This window comes from Mandrillus leucophaeus, unplaced genomic scaffold (assembly GCF_000951045.1).
Source record: "Mandrillus leucophaeus isolate KB7577 unplaced genomic scaffold, Mleu.le_1.0 Scaffold722, whole genome shotgun sequence".
Taxonomy (NCBI): domain Eukaryota; kingdom Metazoa; phylum Chordata; class Mammalia; order Primates; family Cercopithecidae; genus Mandrillus; species Mandrillus leucophaeus.
This window is the reverse complement of record NW_012107831.1, coordinates 1,075,823-1,097,623: the sequence shown is the minus strand read 5'-3', so window position 1 is coordinate 1,097,623 and position 21,801 is coordinate 1,075,823. Positions and strand designations below refer to the sequence as shown.

The 21,801-nt window shown below is 33.1% G+C and overlaps 1 protein-coding gene and 1 pseudogene across 1 annotated transcript in view; one reads left to right on the top strand and one right to left on the bottom strand.

The window, feature by feature from the left end:
• Positions 1 to 524: 524 nt before the first annotated feature.
• UBA6 (ubiquitin-like modifier activating enzyme 6) overlaps positions 525 to 21,801 on the bottom strand; it is a 79,735-nt gene continuing 58,458 nt past the window's right edge. The window contains exons 19-33 of the mRNA XM_011965394.1: positions 19,855 to 20,036; positions 17,942 to 18,047; positions 16,814 to 16,903; positions 16,628 to 16,708; positions 15,729 to 15,857; positions 14,221 to 14,272; positions 14,072 to 14,135; positions 12,824 to 12,893; positions 11,411 to 11,482; positions 10,736 to 10,853; positions 9,383 to 9,576; positions 8,204 to 8,331; positions 7,308 to 7,395; positions 7,007 to 7,101; positions 525 to 3,340 (exon numbers count right to left, since the gene is read on the bottom strand). Of these exons, the coding sequence (XP_011820784.1) occupies positions 3,205 to 3,340; positions 7,007 to 7,101; positions 7,308 to 7,395; positions 8,204 to 8,331; positions 9,383 to 9,576; positions 10,736 to 10,853; positions 11,411 to 11,482; positions 12,824 to 12,893; positions 14,072 to 14,135; positions 14,221 to 14,272; positions 15,729 to 15,857; positions 16,628 to 16,708; positions 16,814 to 16,903; positions 17,942 to 18,047; positions 19,855 to 20,036 (1,605 nt within the window). The 3' untranslated portion in view covers positions 525 to 3,204. The remainder of the gene's footprint in view (positions 3,341 to 7,006; positions 7,102 to 7,307; positions 7,396 to 8,203; positions 8,332 to 9,382; positions 9,577 to 10,735; positions 10,854 to 11,410; positions 11,483 to 12,823; positions 12,894 to 14,071; positions 14,136 to 14,220; positions 14,273 to 15,728; positions 15,858 to 16,627; positions 16,709 to 16,813; positions 16,904 to 17,941; positions 18,048 to 19,854; positions 20,037 to 21,801) is intronic.
• LOC105528594 lies at positions 19,105 to 19,272 on the top strand (annotated as a pseudogene).

The window sequence follows — 21,801 nt, the reverse complement described above, 5'->3', positions numbered from 1 at the left end:
AGTTTACACACATAGGTGATAACACTATAAAAAGAAAGAGACAATTATCATAAAAGGTAGGATAGTGGTAATTACCAAAGAGTATGTGGCAGGGAGCTAGCTGGTTGTGACTGGGAAGGAACTACATGGGTAGTTTCTGAACTGCTGTCAATATATTCTATTAAGCTGACTGCTAGTTATACAGTTACTTTAAAATTATTCCTTGAACTGCATATTTATATTTTATGTACTTTTGAATATGTATGTATTTTTGAATATATATTTCTCAATAAAAAACAAAGCTATAACATAAAAAGAGCAAAATGAACACATATTATCAATGGATAATTACTCTGATCCTCAAGAGCTCAACTCTCTGATTTTTTTTTCAGAGAAAGCATTCAGATTATATGTTTTTGAATCTATGAAAAGTAAAATCACTAAATTCATACACAGTGATTATATAAAATTAGATATGTGCAATCACAATAAATTTGATTATATTCATTATAGTGGAAAGATTTAGGTCACAAGATTTTTTTTCCCCCCCAAAATTCCAAAAGAACAATATTCTGTCTTCATTATACTAATTATAAAATAATTATAAACATAACTGCTTTTTTAAAGTTCCATGAATTCACCAGAGTGTGACAAAGAAGATTAAAATATAAAGATATACATTTATTTCCATATCCTACCTTTGGGACAATTTATGAAGAACTTACAAGTAATAGAACTGCTTTGAACTCTAAAAAGAAATGGACTTTACAAATCCCTAACCAGCAGTATGAGATTTACCACATCTTCTAGGTTTTAGATGGTCACGACTGTTTCTCTCCAACTGTTTTAAAAGAATTTCCTGGAGCCATTTGAGGACATTTGAGCAGGACAATGTCCCTCCATACCTAATAACTGCTGTATCTCCATGATTGCAAACTTGAAAATTAGGAAACACCAAAGCAACATTACTCACAAAATAAATAGCAAAATCAGAATCTCTGGAGTCAACTTACGAAACATGATTTACAAAGATATGCTTACATTTCTTAATTTATTTTTAATAAGTAAAAAATTACTCAGTGAAACTGTACAAAAATCAAATCATTAATTTTTGCACCTGTTATTTCAGTCATCAACAGTGATTTCATGGTACAGAAATAAAATAATGGGAATTATCATTAACTTCATCCTGCCTTTCTAGCTTAGTAGAACCAAACAGAAGAAATTATAGCAATAACCATTAACTATAGAAAAAAAGTAATGGAAAAATGGTTGCAGGTTTAATCACAAAATGAATTTAATTTTTGTTGATTTTGTTTTATATGCTTAAAGACTAATATCCATAAATATGCACTGACAGCATCGTTCTAAATTTACTTCTGAAGAGATGTTGAGACTTCAATAAAATATAAGCAAGTTACTGGATCATATTCATGGATTGCTGAATGACTACCCGGAAAATATCAGTTACTTTCAAAGAACACAAAACGAAGTGAACATGGAAAAGTCTTCTTTGCAAAAGTCCTTTTATTAGTCCTATCCTCTAAAATTCCAAGCCACAGAGCCTTGATATTCCTGGATTCTGTTTTAAGTAACCTTAATTTTAAATATGACACTTGGGATATGCACAATGGGAAAGGGTAGGCTATGTGAACAAAATTTAATTTATTTTTTCCAAAAGTAAGTCATTTTCTTTAAAATCATCCTATCCACTTTTGCCCACTTCCCTATGTACAGATAATCCTTTAGTCATGCAAATTCACTCTCCACTTCCACATACATTTTCCCCACTTTGGTACTTTTCAAAAGAGGGAAACAATACAGCTGGTTGATAAAGTAATTTAAAGTATTTGTAAATGAAATAAAAAGAAAGTAAGTATAATACATAGTGTAAAAAGATACCAAATTGGAGTAACACTGATGTTAATCTAGTTTTTTATTTAACAAAGTACCTACTAATGTTCTGAGAAGGAGAGTAGAAGGAAAGGAGCTAGAGGGAAATGACTTTCTATGGTTAAAAAAAAGCCAATTGCTGCAGAATGCAAGATAGTTATAAAAGAATCATTTACTATTTTCACTGAGTTTACAGTGTTGGGTACTACTGTTTACATCATTTTAATGAAAGTACTTATAAAAACATCTGCAATAGTTCATATCAGAAAACAGAAAGTTTCTCTCAATAAAGACTTTAAAAAATAAATTTTTATCTTCATTAACTCCCTTTCTCAGAATGGGAATGAAATAACATGCTTCTCTTTAAAAAAAAAAAAAAAAAAAATTTAATACCCTAATTAGGTTTCTGAAAAAAAAAAAAAGACTACCCTAGCAATAATGTTTAACATTCTACTTTTCATCTATTTCTAAAGACACTCCCTTTATAAAATCTTTTAGTTTTATATATTAGAACAATCAGGTTTAGAGTCTCACATAAATAAAATACCCACATTAGAAGGCATACTGAAGAATCAAATGGTTAGCCACATTTGTCTGTTCACATTCACGGATTCTCTAAGAGCGTTGTGTGAGTCCATATAATACTGTTCACATTTAGTCTAAGTTAATATGTCTCATCTGACCTACTGCTCCTACAACACTGATGCTATCAACAAAATCCTGATTTGGGGGACACAGTGATATAACAAACTCTGGTTAAACCAGCAGAGGTAACAGGACGATAAACTGTAACTGCACAATTTAAAATGTCCACCCTTCATCCACCACTACCATACCTCTTCTTCCCAGTGGCATTAAATTCTTAAAGCCTAATCATATGAGAGGTGCAGGGTGCCAAACACTATTTGTACAGAAAATCAGTCTTCAAGACTAAACAAAAAAGAAATTCATAAAATAAAATAAAACTTTTTGGATAGTTGCATTTGTTGCTTTCAATTTCTTCATCCATATCTGTTCTGGTCATACATATTTTTTCCTTCTTTTTATCCAGAGAGATTAATACACAGATTAATACACAAAACTTTCGTAAATGGCATTCCTGTTCAAAGTTGCTTGTGATCATAGCCATGTGTGAACCGTTAGACAAGTGCATACTATGCCCCAAAATGTTTTATAATTCTTCAGTGCAGTTTCTTACTGATGTTTCCCTTAAAATTAAGGCTTAATGAAAGAGAAATCCATAGTATCATGAGCTGATTTTTTTTAGCTTCTGAATTAAATGCACTCTTTCCAAAATTAAGTGGTCCTGGAGTAACATTAAGACAACCTGTATTAATCAGTGTCATGACTGAAGTAGTATCTTACTGGAGGTCCAGGCAAATCTTCATCTCCATCAATGTCTGGAGCAAATGACACAGTAAGATCCACATACTTCTTTTCAGTAGAAGGTTTTACAAGTTTATGCATTCTAAGAAAAATAAGCAAGAATGAACACTTCGGTAAATTCTATAAAATGAAAAAATGATTTGCTGACTAATGCCATCCAGAGAACCTGGACTTGTATCTAGACTTTAACATCTAATAATAATCTGCTTTCATATATTAATTTTCCTTTACTAAAAGGTCTGAACTCAAGACACTCATTTACCTAACAGTGAATAAATTTGGACACATTGGTCATGATAAGGAATACAAACCATTTATTAAAAGACAAAAAGGCTCAGCGTGGTGGCTCATGCCTGTAATCCCAGCACTTCGGGAGGCGGAGGCAGGCAGATCACCTCAGGTAAGGAGTTTGAGACCAGCCTGGCCCACATGGCGAAACTCTATCTCTACTAAAAATATAAAAACGAGATGGGAGCAGTGGCACATGCCTGCAATCCCAGCTACTGAGGAGGCTGAGGCAAGATAATTGCTTGAACCTGGGAGACGGAGGTTGCAACGATTTTAAAAAATTGATTCTCCTCCTAAACTTCCTCTTAAGGCATCATAAATTCAAACATTTCTCCGTAAACAGTAAAAAAGCAAGCTAGAATTTAAACCTTAAAATGCAAGCTAGAAATATGAAATAAAAGACATTCTCAGCTTTTTCCCTTATATCCAATCTTTATCCTATTTACTGAAAAAATCACTCTTTGCTATAGTCACTACTGCCTTAAATGAAGTCAACATCTATATATCCCTTAGATAATTGTATTATCTTCTAGCTAGCTTTCTCCAGTCTCTTTTCTACCTCCAATCTACACTGCTCCTAGAATTCTCTTAAAATATAAATTTGATGTCTTCTCCTGCCTAATAATGTTATTTATTATACACTGTGTACCTACTTCATGCCAGGCTCTGAACTACGTAATCGATTTAATCCTCAGTAGCTCTTTCCATTTCACAAAGATATTTTGTCCGGTACATAAACTTTTCATTCTTTCCACCATTCATGATTACCACCTCATGCTTGAGTCATTCCAAAAAAAAAAAAAAAATGTGAATTCTAAATTCCCAAATTTAGAATTTAGTAGGAGTTCTAAATACTACTCTTAATTTATCCAAAAGATACTTAGGCATCCTAATGAAGATCAATATAAGGCAAATTAATGCCTTAGCTAATATAACAGTAGTTTTACTTTTGTATGTATGCTCTTTTTAGCTGCAAAGACTGTTGTTTTTGCCTGGAATAATCCTTCTTCAAAGGTAGCTCAAATGAAACCTACCCTGAACTAGAGGTCTGAGTTAGCACAATACTCTGTAAAAATTTTCATTATCACGGTTATTCAATTATACTTTAATGATTAACACGACCAGAGGTGAGACCTAGCCAGGCCACTGTCTCAAGAGTTACAAGCAGAGGGAACAACTAAAGCAAAGGTCCCACAATGGAGCATCATTAGAGTGAGTATTCAAGGACAAATAAGGAGGCCAGTGTAGCTGGAATATTGTGAGAGCAAAGTAGGGAAGGAACTTAGCAGGATAACTAGGAATCGATTTCCTTTAATAGACTGCTTGAGCGCAGGGCTTGATGAACATGTATGATAATAAAATATTAACAGGACTAACATTTGTGGAATACTTCTTACGTGCCATTACACTATTAGCCCTTACTATTATTTTAGTGTTCAACTATGAGCACAATCATCCCTATTTGTGGACTTGCAGCTTTTTGAAACTAAGTTTCAAAAGCTACTCCAGGTAACAAAACTAAGTAGCTGAGCAAGAATGTGAACCCAGGTCTTTCTAAGTCAACCTCATGCTATTAATCACAATCCCACTGACTGACTGAACATGTTCAGTACTTAACAGGTACTCAATAAATACTTGCTAAAAGGACAATCTAGTAAAATGAAAAATATTATCATGCTGGAAGTTTCAAATATTGGCCAAATCTTAAAAGCTTTTTTAAATAATTTGCCGCAAATTTTAAACTCCACTAGTCAATACACTTTATGACCACATACAGTCCACTGCAGCATAAAATAAAGGAATTCTAAACACTACTCTTGCTTTCTCCAAAAGATACTGAGCGATCCCAATGGAAAACAATATAAGGCAAATTAATGCCTTAGCTAATAAAATAGTAGTTTTACTTTTTAAGGTATAAATAATTCAGACTGGATTATAATTTAAGAATGATTAACCTCAACTGATTATCATAGCCAATAGATACGTTAAACACAGCCATCACACAGAGATTCATTTACTCGTCTGACAAATATTTGTTGATAACCTTTTATGTGCCAGGTATTTATCTAAGTGCTTGAGATACAACAGTGACAAGATCAAATAACGATTCCCACTCTTGTGAAATACATGTTTTAGTAGCAGGTAAATAGCTAATATACAGTACATGGGCCGGGTGCGGTGGCTCATGCCCGTAATCCCAGCATTTTGGGAGGCTGAGGCGGGAGAAATCACCTTAGGTCAGGAGTTCAAGACCAGCCTGGCCAACATGGTAAAACCCGTCTTTACTAAAATTACAAAAATTAGCCAGGTGTGGTATTGGGTGCCTGTTATCCCAGCTATACTCAGGAGGCTGAGGCAGGAGAATCGCTTGAACTCAGGAGGTGGAGGTTGCAGTGAGCTGAGATCGCACCACTGTAATCCAGCCTAGGCGACACAGTGAGACTTTGCCTCAAAAACAAAAACAAAAACAAACAATAAATATAAGCAAAATACACAGCAGCACAGCAGTCATACGACAGTAATAAGTGCTCTGAAAAGAAAAAGTAGAGAAAAGTAAAGGGGACTAGGCATACTAGACTGGGGCCAGGGACAGGTTGCAGTATTAAATGAGGCCTCTTTAGGAAGTGCAAAGACCAGGGGTGAGACTTGGCCAGGTCACTGTCTCAGAGTTACAAGCAGAGAGAACTAAAGCAAAGGTCCCATGCTGGAGCATGATTAGAGTGAGTATTCAAGGACAAATAAGGCCAGTGTAGCTGGAATATTGTGAGGGGAAAGTAAGGAAGGAACTTAGAAGGATAACTAGGAATCATTTAGAGCCTTGCAGACCGCTATAAAGACTTTAGTTTTCTTTGGTTCTTTCTTCCTTTCAGTCTCTGCTCAAATGCCACCTTAACAGGTGAGACTACGACAGGCAGAGGGAAACTACTCAGTATAATATAGCAACTCAACACCCCCAACTCTGTATTTCCCATATTTCCTTTTCCCTTTATTCTTCTTTAATTTCTCCATAATACTTACTACCACTTAACATACTTGCCTTATTGTTATGCAAACTCCTTAAGTAGGAAAGAACTGTGGTTTGCTAACTGCTATCTCCCTAATGAGTAGAACAGTACCTGGCACACAGCTGGCACCTTAAACAATAATTTGTTGAATAAATGTGATTTGGCAATTTGATTCCTCATAAGCCTGGTCATTAAGTGTTTCAACATAAGAGACAGATCCACTTTTACTTAAGTGCACTGACAAAATCAGGTTTCTAAACCTATTAACTGAAGAGCTGAATCTCGAGAAGTAGTCTGTTGGCCTTCACCTGGCAGATTTACTGTCTTTATTAACGTCATTAGACAAGACTAATGCTTTTATCTGAATTATAGTAACCACTATATTTAATTTTTTAGTGTGCAACAACTTATTTTTAAATTCTTGTTATTTGCTGCATATAACGTTGAATACTTACGTTAACTTCAATCTTTTTGCATGACCAGGCACTACAGGAACATAAAGCATTTTGACTCCCTGTACCACCATTGTTGGCTCAATTCCATACTTCTCCTAAAAGTGAATATCCAAAAAAGAAACTATGAAAGTCTCGCTCAAACATAAAATGCTTATTTAACATTGTTCCTAAACAATGTTTTATGACCAGTAAAAAAAAGCAAATTCATGCTAAATATAACTTCCAATAAAATTATAAATAAAAACAAAACAGAAACCAGACATAAAGCTACTAATGAACCAAATGAATAAAAGTATCTCACTTTGACTGCATTTATGAAATCCAAGAGGGTGAAATCTTCTTTTCCATGTACAGTCCATCGATCCCAAATTGTAAATGATATTTCATTTCTGTTACAGAAAAATATTCAGAACAGAAACATTGTAATTTTCTTCCCTTTAGTGATGATAAAAAAAAAAAAAAAAAAAAACAAAAACAAAACAAAAAAACACTTCCAGAAGTCCATTATTTGTGATTGGGCTAGAAATTAATGTGGGGAAATAAAGGATAATATACCTTCTAAAATATTCCAATCTTATTTCCCTATCACATCATATAGATAACCACTTTTAATCAGTACCTCGCTGATCCTTCCAGTGTCTCATTATAAATCCGTATGTTTTAGCAAGAGAGAGTTGTCTCTCTCTTTTTAAAATGGCTGCATGGGTTTCACTGTGTGGATGTTTCAGTCCCCTGTTACTGGACAATTTTGTACTCTCATTAGTAATGTATGAGAGTGCCTCCTTTCTCACACCCTTGCTAAGATAGGTTTTTTTCAAGTTTTTGGTTGTTGCCAGTCTGAAAACTAAAAAGTACAGGCCCAGGAATTGTTCTGCTTTGTCACAAGCTTATGGAATTCTTCTAAATCTCATGACCTACACAGTCAGACACCAGGATACCTTCTAATTCATCTAGCAGACACAGATGAAACCGTAATGCCAAATAATGTGGCAGATAAAGTATTGTAAGGGTTCTTTGGCTACTTTAGTCAGAAATATTTAATGAAGATGAGGTTTGAGCTGATCTTGAAGTGATGGCAAGAATTTACACATACACAATAGAGGAAAAAAAGAGGTGAAGCTAGTATTTTTTCCTTTTAAAAGGTAAAGTATTTCATTTCATTCTCATTATACAAGAGAAATAGACCTTCATACATACCTGATTTTAGTTTTCCTTACTTCAGATGTCTCTGTAAATACTATAATTGGAATGGCTAAGTTAAGAAAACAATTTTTGTAAGCTTCAAATGGATAGCCACCAGTTACTTTGATCATCTCCAAGGCAACCTAGATAAAAGAAGGTGATCTGATAATATAAATAGCCTAAAACTATCTGTGATTTTAATTAGATCTATTCAATTTTCACAAGTTTTCAAGCATTTCTCTGTAGATAGTAAAAGCAGCTATAAGACTAATGTAAATTTCTTATAGCTCTCTATACTTTTAGTATATTTTATACTTTCAAATCTTCAACCTGCTCTATACATGGTAACAGTTATTTAAAAAAATATTAATTCAACCATATATTCTCCCTACTTTGAAAGCACATGCTAGAACTCAAAAAACACAATGGTCTAAAATCACTTAGTACAGGGATAAATAACTACATAGCTTCATAGATAATTATATAGAGTAATGATGTAATATGGTATAATAACTAGGGCCGCACTTAAAGATTCTGAATCATTATGAATACAGATTAGGGAAGTTCATTTTATTCAAGAAAAACAGAGTACCTGCTTTGTATGAAAGACGTAAAGATCAGTGAAAAGATTATTGCCTATAAGAAAAATTATAATCTATCTTGAGCTTATTTTTTATTTTAAAAATGTATATTTAGGGCCGGGGCGTGGTGGCTCACGCTTGTAATCCCAGCACTTTGGGAGGCCGAGACGGGTGGATCATGAGGTCAGGAGATCGAGACCATCCTGGCTAATACGGTGAAACCCCATCTCTACTAAAAATACAAAAAAAATTAGCCGGCCATGGTGGCGGGCGCCTGTAGTCCCAGCTACTAGGGAGGCTGAGGCAGGAGAATGGCATGAACCCAGGAGGCAGAGCTTGCAGTGAGCCGAGATCGCGCCACTGCACTTCAGCCTGGGCGATAGAGCTAGACTCCATCTCAAAAAAAAAAAAAAAAAAAAAAACGTATATTTAGGTAAAACTTCAAAATACAGATGACTGCATTTTCAGAAAGTATTTTGAAATTTTAAATTATGTGATCCAATATCTATCCTTCTCTCTCTAATATCTCTGAGTGACTGGGTTGGTATGATGGGGAAGTCAGGGAAAAAGCAATGAAAAAGGAGCATTTTTATTCAAGGAATAATAAACTTACCAAGCCAGAAACTGTAGCAGTGGTTGTTGCAATAGCAGGTATAATTTTACCAGCTACGCGTTTTGTTTTAAAACGGTCAGCTGGTTCAATGCTGTACATTTTGGCACGAAGATTTGATGCAGCTGTGATGAAATCTATGTGTCCATTATGATCGTCATCTTTTTCAAATGAAAGCACTGCCATCTGAAGGTCACCTGATTATACCAACCAGAAAAACAAAGTTCCACAGCAAGCAGTAAAGATTTTAATAGGTAAAAAGCAATGTGGGTTTACTAACTTTTAAAGATTCCTTTCTATATTTTTACATGACTGAGAAACATAAGAATAATCCAGGCAACTAATATTGAAGGCCATGAAAACAGCTTTTCCCATGATTAAAGAGAGCCAATTTTTTTAAAATTAAAAAATAAAAAGAAAGAAAATGATAGTTTTAACGCCACTAAACTAGAGACGTTTCTGTATTTAAAAAAAAATTTTAATAAATAGCAAAATAAGAAAGTTGTATACTGCACATCTGCAATCAAGTGGTTTACCAAAAAAAGCCAACATTAGGTATAGTTCAAAAATTTATTCCACAAATCCTACTCTGAAACATTTTCCCTCTGGTAACTAAGAATAGGGTCAGTTGGTCAAATTAAAATAAGTAATTTCTGAAATCTTTGTAGATCAGTGGTTCCCAAGATCCTTCTAATTATTGTTATTCTGGGTTATTTTTCCTGAAATTCTACTGGTCCATGCTTAAAATCCCAAAAGTTTGGGAACCACTAATTTATAAAACTAAAAGAAGGTGAGCAGGTCAAAACAGATGAGTGTATGGCTGTTTTTAAGGAATTAAAAATTCAGTTTTCCTGTATTTTTATATTTAAGTCCATCTAGCAAGGAAGTATATATAGGTCATTCTGTATTCCCTATCAGTAATTATGAAGACTAAGAACCTAAGAAGAGTTCTGTTTATAGTTCTTTATCCTAAAGCGATTTAAATGGGTCTGTCCAAAGATTAGTTTCCAAAAGGACCCCATTAAACTGAATTTTTAATTCCTTAAAAACAGAGCTATTCATTCATGGTTTTAGACCTGCTCACCATCTAAAGAACTAAAACAATCAGAAAAACAATAACAAAGCAGTTAATGTGATTTGGAGAATTAGACTTCAATCTTTGAGGGCAATAGTGGGGAAAATGATGAATTTAGTCACAGTTAAAGATGAACACTGACTTTAATATGATCATGAAATCAATCAATACTATCATCATTATTGTTGCTGTGATTAAATTCTACAAATTCTTAGCTGTAGAGCTTGGTGGAAATGAAAACTCACCCAGTTTAAAACATTTTTATAAAGATTTTCCCTTACTTTTGGTGGCTTCATTAGATAAAATAGCCTTTTCTAGTTGGAAAATTGCATTCCTCTCATCTTCACTGCTAATAGGAACGTGGTCCGGTTTCCTTGCAGTTTCATCGGTTTGAACAACCTTTGAATATATGAATATAATTTTATTAATGTTATTTCCTGCATCTAAGTTTGGTTAGCATTTAACTGTTTTATCAAATTACAAACAGAAAATATTTTCTCTCTATATTTTCATATTATTAATCAGTGGTCCAATTTATTTTATATGTTCCTTTAGAAAGTATTATGATATTATTCATGTATGTATTTTATTATCTATCTTCTCACACAGGCACGTAAGCTCTATAACAACAGGGATCTTTATGTATCTTGTTCACTGACAGAACTCCAATATATCTAACTTTTAATACCCACGATGATATAGTGGGCATAAAAAATATTTACTGAGTAACTCATACAATCTAAGTCCATACTGATCTTTTTAAAAATTCCACACTAGAATAAAATTAGTATTAATCAACAGTTTGTGATTCTGACAAATCTACTTTAAACTCAAGTTGCACTGACAAGAGCAAGAGCAAGAACCATTCGTTGTGATATTCTCCAGGTTTAGAATGGGACTTGATACAAGTCCAAATTCCCAAACTATTTGCTGAATGAATGAATTTTTAAACATACCTTATTGGAAGGTTTGAATTCCTGAATCTTTACTTCTGAAAGAATATTCAAGAGGGCATCTGCTGATAAGTCCTGTTATTAAAAAAGTAATTTTACCAACAAACATTTTCTTCTATTTCTAAATTCTAAAGCTAAAAATATCCTACAAAAGGTCCTTAATCATATTACAATATGTGAACACTTCATTATCTGAATATGTAGACATCCATTTGAGACATTTACCTTTATTTCTATAAAAATATCCCCCCATAAAGGTTATGGGGGAGGAGAAGGTAAGGGGTAAAAAAGTACTTATTAGTCAACAAACTTGAAATTTTAGTCCTTCTGCAAATTTTTTTCAAAGGCAGTTTTAGGACTGGTTGTAAATATAAAACTGAGTGACATGATCAGTCAGTTTTAATTCCCTTGGCTTTATGTTTTATGTTTTTAATGTTTTACAAAGTTCCCTGAAGTAAGTTATACTCAGTAAGTAAAATAAGTAAATGGAATTCATACCTTAAGAAGGAGGGAAATATTTAAATGATTAAAGATGAACTTAGATGAATTTAAAGCTATGGGTTGCATTTACATTTATCATTGAGAAGCTGTTTGGCAAAAGCTGAGACATAGTGCTTTTGAGGTCCATTACCACACTCACCACGAAATTACCACTGATTTTCCCAAAAAGAATATCAGACTGAATGCCACTATTTTTACCAAATATTTACAGTTTATTTGTATGAACTCCAAAAAGGATTAATCTAAAACAGACATTGTTATCTGAATCCAAAATAGCCAATATTAATTATGGAATCTGATTCATATTTCTCTGTTCAGTGCACCTGAAAGTACAGCAATTTACTTAGCTAGAATATGCATTTGTGAAGAAAAGAGACAGATGCCTCTCACATAAAACCGTATTAGGCTCTTTAGATGTTAGTCAATGAACATGATGTTTAAAAGAATGAGTATGATGCTAAAGTAAGAAATGTCAATATAAGGGAGCATTTTCAGATTGCCTGAAAAGCACGTAAATTATTACAAAATAAATCAAACAAATGTTAACAAAGAAAATATCTTTGAAATATTTCAAAATTGCGATGAAATGGTTTGTTGTGGCTTTTTAGAATAACTAGGATAACTGAAGCTGATAAGCAAGTTATAAATATTTTTAAAACAAAGTTTAACTGCTTTTAACAAATAATGCTGTTTTTCACTGCTTCAATTCAGAAAGAAAAATCCGACTTCTACTTAGCAATACTGCAATGAGCTTTCAGCTTCCATTATGTTAGTATGGGTAAAAATACAATAAAAATTCTACATCAAAAGAATGATTCTTACAACAAATAAACATGTTTTGATGCAATTAGTACATCAGTCATCTAATTCTAATTTGGTTTTGCATCACTTGCTAAGGCTTAAAGAATATCTTACCTCTTCTGTAAATGGAATACAATATACTGTAGCATATAGTTTTGCAGCATTCTGAAGGAAACTGAGGTGCCTTTTGAAATTAAAAAATAAAGCAAAATTTGAATGCAGTTTTAAAGATGATATTTACCTCATTATGAACTATAGCCTTTAAATGTAGTTTGAAGAAATATAACCACAGAATTATTATTTCAGGATTTTTTTTTTAAGTTAGATAAAAATATTCTGGTCTACACCAAAATACTACAGAAGTTATAAAACACAAAACATCGAACAGTTATTCTCGAAAACACTTAACATTCAGGTAGTGATCATGACTACCTTGGGAAGAAGAGTGAGCGGACAGAAGCAGAAAACTCAGACCAGTGAACAATAATTCATTTTAAGTTATAAGAAATATTATATATTTGTTCTTAATGAGTATACATCAAGTTCACACTAAGTAAATGTGTTTATTTAAAAACAAAAAAAGAAAGTCTTATAGAAGAAGCAGTCCAGCATAAGGTGACTGGAAGCCTAAAACCACCACCAGATAAGAAAATTAAGCATGGACTTACCTGCTGAAAGGAAGGTTAGTGAAGGCAAGCTAAGTGTTTAAAAATATATATACATAAGTTTGGGTGTGGTTGGTGGGATGCACATGTAATCCCAGCTACTTGGGAAGCTGAGGTGGGAGGGTTGCTTGAGCCTAGGAACTCAAGACCAGGTTGGGCCACATAGTGAGACCTTGTCTCTTTCAAAAAAACAACAAAAAAGAAAGAAATAGAAAAAATATACATACACACACACACAAGTGTGAATCTAACGTGTATCTAATATAGTGCTTCGAGGTATTCACACAAAGACCAACTCCTTTGAAAATAATTTGAGATTTAGGGAGTTATTCAGTAGTAATTATTTCTTCCTTCATATAACTGAAGATTCTTATATTTGATTTCATTAAATGTAAAAACAAATTGTCATTTTACTAATTTATGGATAAAGTAAAAAAGGTGATTTTGGTTTCACTTTAGATATTTATTATAAATAATGAGGTTATTTACCATGTAAATGAATGGATTCACATTTGTGTGGGAAGGGTTGTGGCTGCCTTTCCTGGTCAGAATGACTTGTTAACTCTTAAATGAACAGGGATGAAATAATTTAACATTAAAGAGCCTAAGGGTTTCACTCTGCAATGTACAGTTAAGGAATTTACAGTGAAGAAATACATAATAAAGGATACATATCAAACTAAATATAAATACTTACAAAGGTTCGTTTAAATCAAATTTTATTGGAGAGGGTGGCCTCTTTGGTGATTGCCAAAACAAACCTGGCAAAAAGATATAAATGTTATTTTCAATGTATGTAGCCAGTAATAAATGTCATTAAAATTTATTCTCAACATTTATACTTACTACCATCTTTTAATCGTATGTCCAGAGGGAAACAGTGAAGAAGCTGAAGAGCCTAAAGAAAAAAAAATGAATTAAAGACACCCACTACTTAATATTATCTGAGAAAAAATATTTAAAAAAATTTTAAAATGTGTGTAGTAAATATACTCACATGCTTCAAAAATCAAAACACATTAAAAGATACACAGTGAAGTCTCCCTACCACCCTTGTATTCCATCTGTCCATTCTCCTGTCACTGCCCCTCATAAATGAAAAATCTAAAATATCATTTTCTATCACTATTTGTAGGTTTATTGGGAGGTGGTATCTATAGCAAACAAATGTAGATTACTTCACTCCTTTTTATATAAATGGTGGCATATTTTACATGTCATTCTGTTCTTTTAAAAGAGCTAATACTTAAATAACAAAACCAGAAAAAACACACAGTACTTTGTATTTTTGAAATGATAGCATGTTTGAGATTTGCTTCAAAATCACCTAGGGGAAGGTAAGAATGAACGGGGATGGTGATGAAACAAGATTTATCTATGAACTGATAACTGCTAAACCTGGGTGATAGGTAAATGACAATTACATTAAGGTTCATTATACTATTTCCTCTACATTTCTATGGCTGAATATTTTTCATTATAAAAAAAGTTTAAAAAAAATCACAGAAGATAAGAACTAAAGAGTCCCTTAGATTTTTGAAAAAGGGGTCACTGATAACCATGTTAAGAACAATTTGCAGAGTAATGAGCAAAGAAGTCAAATTAACTGGGTGAGGAAGTGGTAACACTGAGTAGTACAGACCACTTTTCCAAGAAGTAGAGCTCTGACGAAAGTAAAAAGACAGAAGTATAAATGAAATATTTTTAAGTGGGGTGTGGTGGCGTGTACATGCAGTCTCAGCTACTTAAGGGTTGAGGCAGGGATCACTTGAGCCCTGGAGTTCCAGGCCAGCCTGGAAAACATAGGGAAACCCCGTTTTTGTTTTTTTGTTTGTTTTTTTTTCCAAGTTGTTTTTAAGGAAGATGAACTAAAGAGCCTAAAGAGAGGGAAAGACTAAAGAGAATGCAACACACATTTCAGCAACTATATTTAACTGGAGGTAAGAATAACAGCTAATATTTAGTAATTTTTTATGTGCCAGCCTCTGTTCTAAACGCTTTATAAGTCTTACCTCCTTTTATCCTCACCACTACCTTACGTATTAGGTACAAATTTATTATTTCTATTTTACAGATGGGGAAACAGACATAAAGAGTGATTATCGGATATGGGTGGAAATAGCAAAATCCCAGCAAAATTTCTGACTGAATACGCCTATTTTCTCAGTTTCTTACTTCTTCTATTCTGAATAAACTTCTTTTAGATTAGCATGTGTTCTCATTTAACTTACTACTAACTTCTGAAAAGCTTGCCAAAAGAAAGAATATACATTTCAGGTCAATGAAATTAATTTGTTAATAACTAAATAAGCCAAGGTCAGACCTTTTCTTAATGTCTCACAATGCATACTTACCTTATGGTTAAAATATTTTTCAAACTTTAATCTTGCTAATTCTACACACTGGGACCAATTTCTAGGTCTTCTGCTAAGTAACTTTATAACTTGAAAACAGCCTTCTAAACTGTGTCCACTCTGTATCTTCTAGAATGGGAGAGAAAAAAAAAAAAACATCAACATACTTCCAATTACAAACATATATACATCCCCCAACAAAAGTTAGCCTAAGTTTGAAGTGTCAACTCATGTGTTTTATGCTTTTCTTTTTTCACCTCAAGCTCCTTTTCCTTCCTTCTTTAAGCTCTTTCTTTTCTGTTTGAGAAGGGGAAAGGTAAGAAATAGCACACAAAATTTTAACTCCGATTTCTTATCTTACAAATTATCCTCATATTTTCCTAGCTCTAAGTTATTAGTACCATAATATATGTACTTACTAAAAGTGCTATGAATATTTGATACTAAAAAGTGGGCCTTAGTATTATATTAAGATTAAAAGAAAGTGAGAAAACATCTTTAAAGTTGCCTTCACTATAAGAGTAATAAGTCTTGGAGATAATTGTTCCCTCATGAAATTTTAACTAGAACTTACCTCAATTTTTTCTTTCCAAAGGGCTTAATAAAAGCCCTTCTATTATTTGTAGCCTTTCTATCATAATTATCATATCTTTATTAGCTTGAACCATATGAATTGCTGTTTTGTGAGTTAAACATGGTCAAATATTGACAATTCTGTATAGTTCAACCAAACCAAAAGGATAATTTGTGACCTAATTTCAAGATTCCTTATGTATCATTTCACTTTTTATATACAATCACTCTTTATGGAGGTAAAATAAATCACTTGTAGATGACTTGAAAATAAGATTACACTGACACAAAGTGTTAAGCTTGTATTAAAATGTACTGATTTTTACCTGTAAGACTTCTTCTGCAGATGAATAGGTTTGCCAAAATTTGTTAAACAATGAAGGTTTGTGGGAAAAGGAACTTTCAAACTGTAACAGAGAAAAGGAAAAAAAATTACAAATAGAAGGCTGTTTAAAGTCAGAAATATCTTCTTTCTCACTTCAAAGAAAATAAATTTAAAAAGGAATTTTTACCTTATCTCTTGCCCACTGTATGGTATGTTCAATAGCAGCTGGAAAGGATTTTAGAGTACAAAATGGTATTTCCTCTTCTGGGGGATCCCGCTAATTTATAAAATATGACAACAGATACTTAAGGAGCAGCAATGACCAATTTTTATTGGTTTAATTTACTTTTGAGCTTTAAGGCTATTAAAAATCCAAAGATAAATAAAATCCAACCAGACATTTTTATATCTTCGCACTCTTAGGCAATAAGTTAATTCTTTTGACATTTAACCTATTTGTTAACAGCTATGTAATGCCAAACATGAATCTTATTTATTATTTGTGTACTCATTTAAAGCACCATGTAGTACTCATGACACACCATCATCTATAAATCATTTTTTTCTTCATGAATCAAGGTGAAATGTAAAGTTTTATAACACTCCCTGCTTTGAAAAGTAATTCAGGAATACCCAGTATAATGCTCGGAAAAGCATGAGTTTTTCCATAGAGAAAAACATCTGGGAGCAGAAATATGTCCTCAATGCTTGATACAGGTTTCTTAATCTTCTTTCTCAATACTTATAATACTTATATTCTACAAATTTTTATTTCTTAAAGTTTTATTTTCTTCCCCTCTTTGACCCAAGATTACATACTTTTCATATTTTTCAACTGATAAATTAAATAAACGGCAAATACCTAAGTCGTTTTTTTGTGGATAAAGTACCACTGAAGAAATCCACATTCTATTATAGAGTACATTTTGCCTAGGTTTATTGGTTTACCTAATCTAAAATGGCTCACTTCGTCTCAGCAAGCGAATAAAATTTTATGTCTTTGTTGACAGTTCTAGTCTCAATCTAATAGTTTGTTCTTATCAAACAATCTTAAACTCAAAGGGTATTAGAAAACTAAGCAGCTCTGAGAAATAAATAGTAAACAGTAGAATAATGCTCCAGAAACAACAGACACAAAATTCTGATAATTAAAAAAAAGTTCAATTATATTTTAAAAAATGTACATGCACATATGTATGAACATCATTGGCACAGCAAACTCAGAAGGATTAGGAAAGCTAAATCAAATTGTTGATCAAGACAAAAATTATAAGACATAAAAAAGACATTTATTTCAAAATACTGATTCACTTACATGACTATTGTAAGATTCAGTTAAATGCGGTACAATAACTTCAGTGTGCCCCTTAGTGCCCATTGTTCCAGAATCTAAGAGAGGCCTTAGATTTGCTAAGCAACGACTATTTGAAAAGATAACAAGTAAAAAACAAAAAAGTGAGCAATAACAATGTAACGAAAGGACATCCTACTACTTTCTATTGACCATTTCATATACTGATCACTTCTTGAATGCAGTATTTTAGGAAAACAGATACAGTACTATCAAACAGTGGATCAATCCTGTTCCCCTATTCTGCACTATATATACAAATTTTGTTGTTCAATCTAGTAATTTCTCTCTTTCCTACTACTTGTACCCTAAATCTGGGACTTTCTTAACCTTTATCTCTCCGTTAATTCCTAACAGTATTACTCCTTTTCCCTTGCTTTATATTTCTTCTTTGGTTATTTTCTAACTACAAGTTATATCACACTATATCTTCTCAATATTTTCTTTATCCCAAATATTATTAATCTTCTTTCTCAATACTTATAATACTCATATTCTGCAAATTTTTATTTCTTAAAGTTTTATTTTCTTCCCCTCTTTGACACAAGATTACATACTTTTCATATTTTTCAACTGATAAATTATCCTCTGATAATATATCTGCTCTACACCCTAACATTGAGGAGTCATATAAACACGTAAGGTGAACACATTTAAAGTCATTCATTCATCTACTTATTTAAGGAATACTTAATAAATGACATCATGTGTTGGGCACTGAGGATACAATGATGGAAAGTAAATGGTCCCTGGATGAATGATTTAGTGAGGACACAAACATTAAATAAATATGTATACCAGTAAAAGTAAGTGCCATGAAGGAAAAAGTACATAGTGCTATGAAAATCACCATAGGAGGATCTAATTTAGAATTTGGGGGAAAAGAAAGTCTGTTTGGATAAAGAAATTTAGGCTGAAACTGAAAGGATGAAGAAAAAAAGCTAAACTAGATGAAGAGTAGATAGGGAGATTAGAGATCAGGAATGTTAAAGTAAGAAAAACAGAACTTTCTGAGGCTGAAGAATATTATGTGTAAGTCCCTGAGGTAAAAAAGTGCTGAAGGCCTGGTAAGAACTTAAAGGCAGAGACAGAAGGAGCGGGGGCAGGTCAGAGCTGCTGCAGGTAACCAGCATGAGCTCGCCTGGTAGAATATGAAAAAACAGAAGAATACGCAAACAGTTAAGGGAAAGTGCCAAGACGATGGATTTTCTCCTGCTGCCCACAAGCAGAGGGACTTGGAGATCATGGAGGTGAAGCAGAAAAGGGAAAACGAGAAGGAGGAGGAACCTAAGTAGCTGTATGGTTTGGTGTCCACCCCCGTGCCCTTCACCTATGGGCCTGAAGCCAGTCCCACCACAATCATGTTTCCTCCTCTAGTGATCAGAGGACCCAGTACTGATGGCATTCCCTTTGCCCTGAGTTTGCAACGGGTACATTTTGTGCTTCCTTCTCAGGTAGACTCTCTCCCGTGGGTCATTTCTTGGGGTGAAGAAGTTACCCCTTCTGTGTTTTCTATTGCAGTGGGACTTCACCCAAAGTATTAAAAATAGCTTTATAATTCAGAAAAAAACAAAAGACAGCCAAAAAACTGAAAAGCACATACAGCTAGAATAAGGGAGCCAAAGAAAACTGGTAAATGTTACACTGGCGTGGTGAACAGGGAAAAGTACTCCATGAAAAACATTTAGGTTATGATACAGATTTTGAATTTCATTCTAAGTATAATGGGAAATCATCAAAGGGTTTGTGTTTGAGGAGTACTACATTAGAAACATAAAGAATAAGCAGATAATTCCATAACTTTTCAATAAGTAATGTGGGAAACAGAAGTGAAAACTAAAGATAATAATGTAGAAACATGAATTTCAAGAACATACCTGTCTACATATCTCCTGGCTTCCACATTATCTAATGCTGTAATAATTATATCTTGTTTAGTACAGAACTCATCATTGTAAATGGTCTCAGTGGCTGGACATACTTTGTTCAGGTGTGCATCTATCTTTATCTGAGAATTTATTTTCAGAGTAGCATCAGCAGCAGTATAGCTTTTAGGTTTCTAAACAAATAATATAAGCAGAAGGAATATGTTAAACAACAACAACAAAAAAAGGACTATGATTTTTCTATATACTCCAGAGTGATAAGAATGTGTTAAGTTCAATCATAGTCTATATATACATACATATATATATATAGAGAGAGAGAGAGAGAGAGAGTGTAATGAGACCAGTTTTCATTTTTGACTTGTAGAAATTACATTAATTGTAATCACACTACATTAATAATGCACATTAGTCTAAATAATTTACAAATTATTAATAAAAATCTAAACACCTTCTATCTCATAGTTAAGTACTTTACAGTTCTTAAAAAAAGTTAAAAGTCCAATCACAACTTTTCCCTAGTAATAATGTTTGACTTGGTAAGTGCTTAGAAAAAAATGATAACACACTCAGTAAAACATTGGAAATCAACTCTGCAGAAGATAAGTTCTTAGAGATATGAGAGTTTAACAGTTTGGTACTAACATTTTAAAACTATCATTAGTTCTGGATGGATATATTTTCAGAAATTATTTGTGTTTCAGTTTTATAAAAAAGAGTACAGTAGTTCCTCATCTGCCTTCCACAACCCCCAAAAATGCCTAAAACTACAGACAGTAACAAACCCTATATATACTATGTATTTTCATAAACACACATATCTATGATAAAGTTTAATTTATAAATTAGGCATAGTAAGAGATTAATAACAATAAAACAAAACAATCAGAACAATATACATTAATAAAAGTCATATGAGTATGGTCTCTCCCTCTCAAAATACAGAATTTTATTGTACTACACTGTACTCATCTATTTTCAGATCCTGGTTGACCATGGCTAACTGAAACTGTGGCAAGCAAAACTGTGGATACCACTGCTAAGGGGTACTACTGCACTCTAAATATAATTTATTCTTTATTTTCTTAAAATGATTTAGTGACTATTTTTAAATCGTGATTGTTATTTCAGGTGCTGTCACTGTTCATTTGCATTTGCTTTGGCACTAAACATCTTTAGGCCATTTTTTAAATTCACACATCTAGTTTTAACGGTATTTCTGTTTCTTCTCACGTTGTTAGGTTGACACATTTCACTTATCAGTGTTCTAAGTGTACAAACAAATGAAAACTTTGTTAGAACTCAGTAAAATAAGAATGAACAGGCCTTTATAGTTCCTCTCTAAGTAAAATGCACCAAGTTAAGAAAAGACACTTTGCAACATATTTTAGTTCACAACGGACCCTGTCACTTTCTCTATTATATTTGGATAAGGGAGGCAATTAGATTAACTATGACATCTGTTTTAGTTACTTTCTGTTCATGACATTACTAAGTTTAGTTTACTAAGACTTGCAATGAGTTGTTGAACAATAAAGAAAAATCTGTTTTGTGTTAATTTTTCAAAAACTTTTTTTAGGGTAGAACTGGTTTTTCCCTAGGTTGCCCAGGCTGGTCTTGAACTCCAAACCTCAAGCAATCCTGTGTTGGCCTCCCAAAGTGCTGGGATTATAGGCGTGAGCTATTGCGCCTGGCTGAAACATTTCTAAAGTAAAAGCAAATTTGCTTGACTAATGCAAAAGCAAAATTGACAAATGGGATCTCATTAAACTAAAGAGCTTCTGCACAGCAAAAGAAACTATCATCAGAGTGAACAGGCAACCTACAGAATGGGAGAAAATTTTTGCAATCTACTCCTCTGACAAAGGGCTAATATCCAGAATCTACAAAGAACTCAAACAAATTTACAAGAAAAAAACAAACAACCCCATCAAAAGG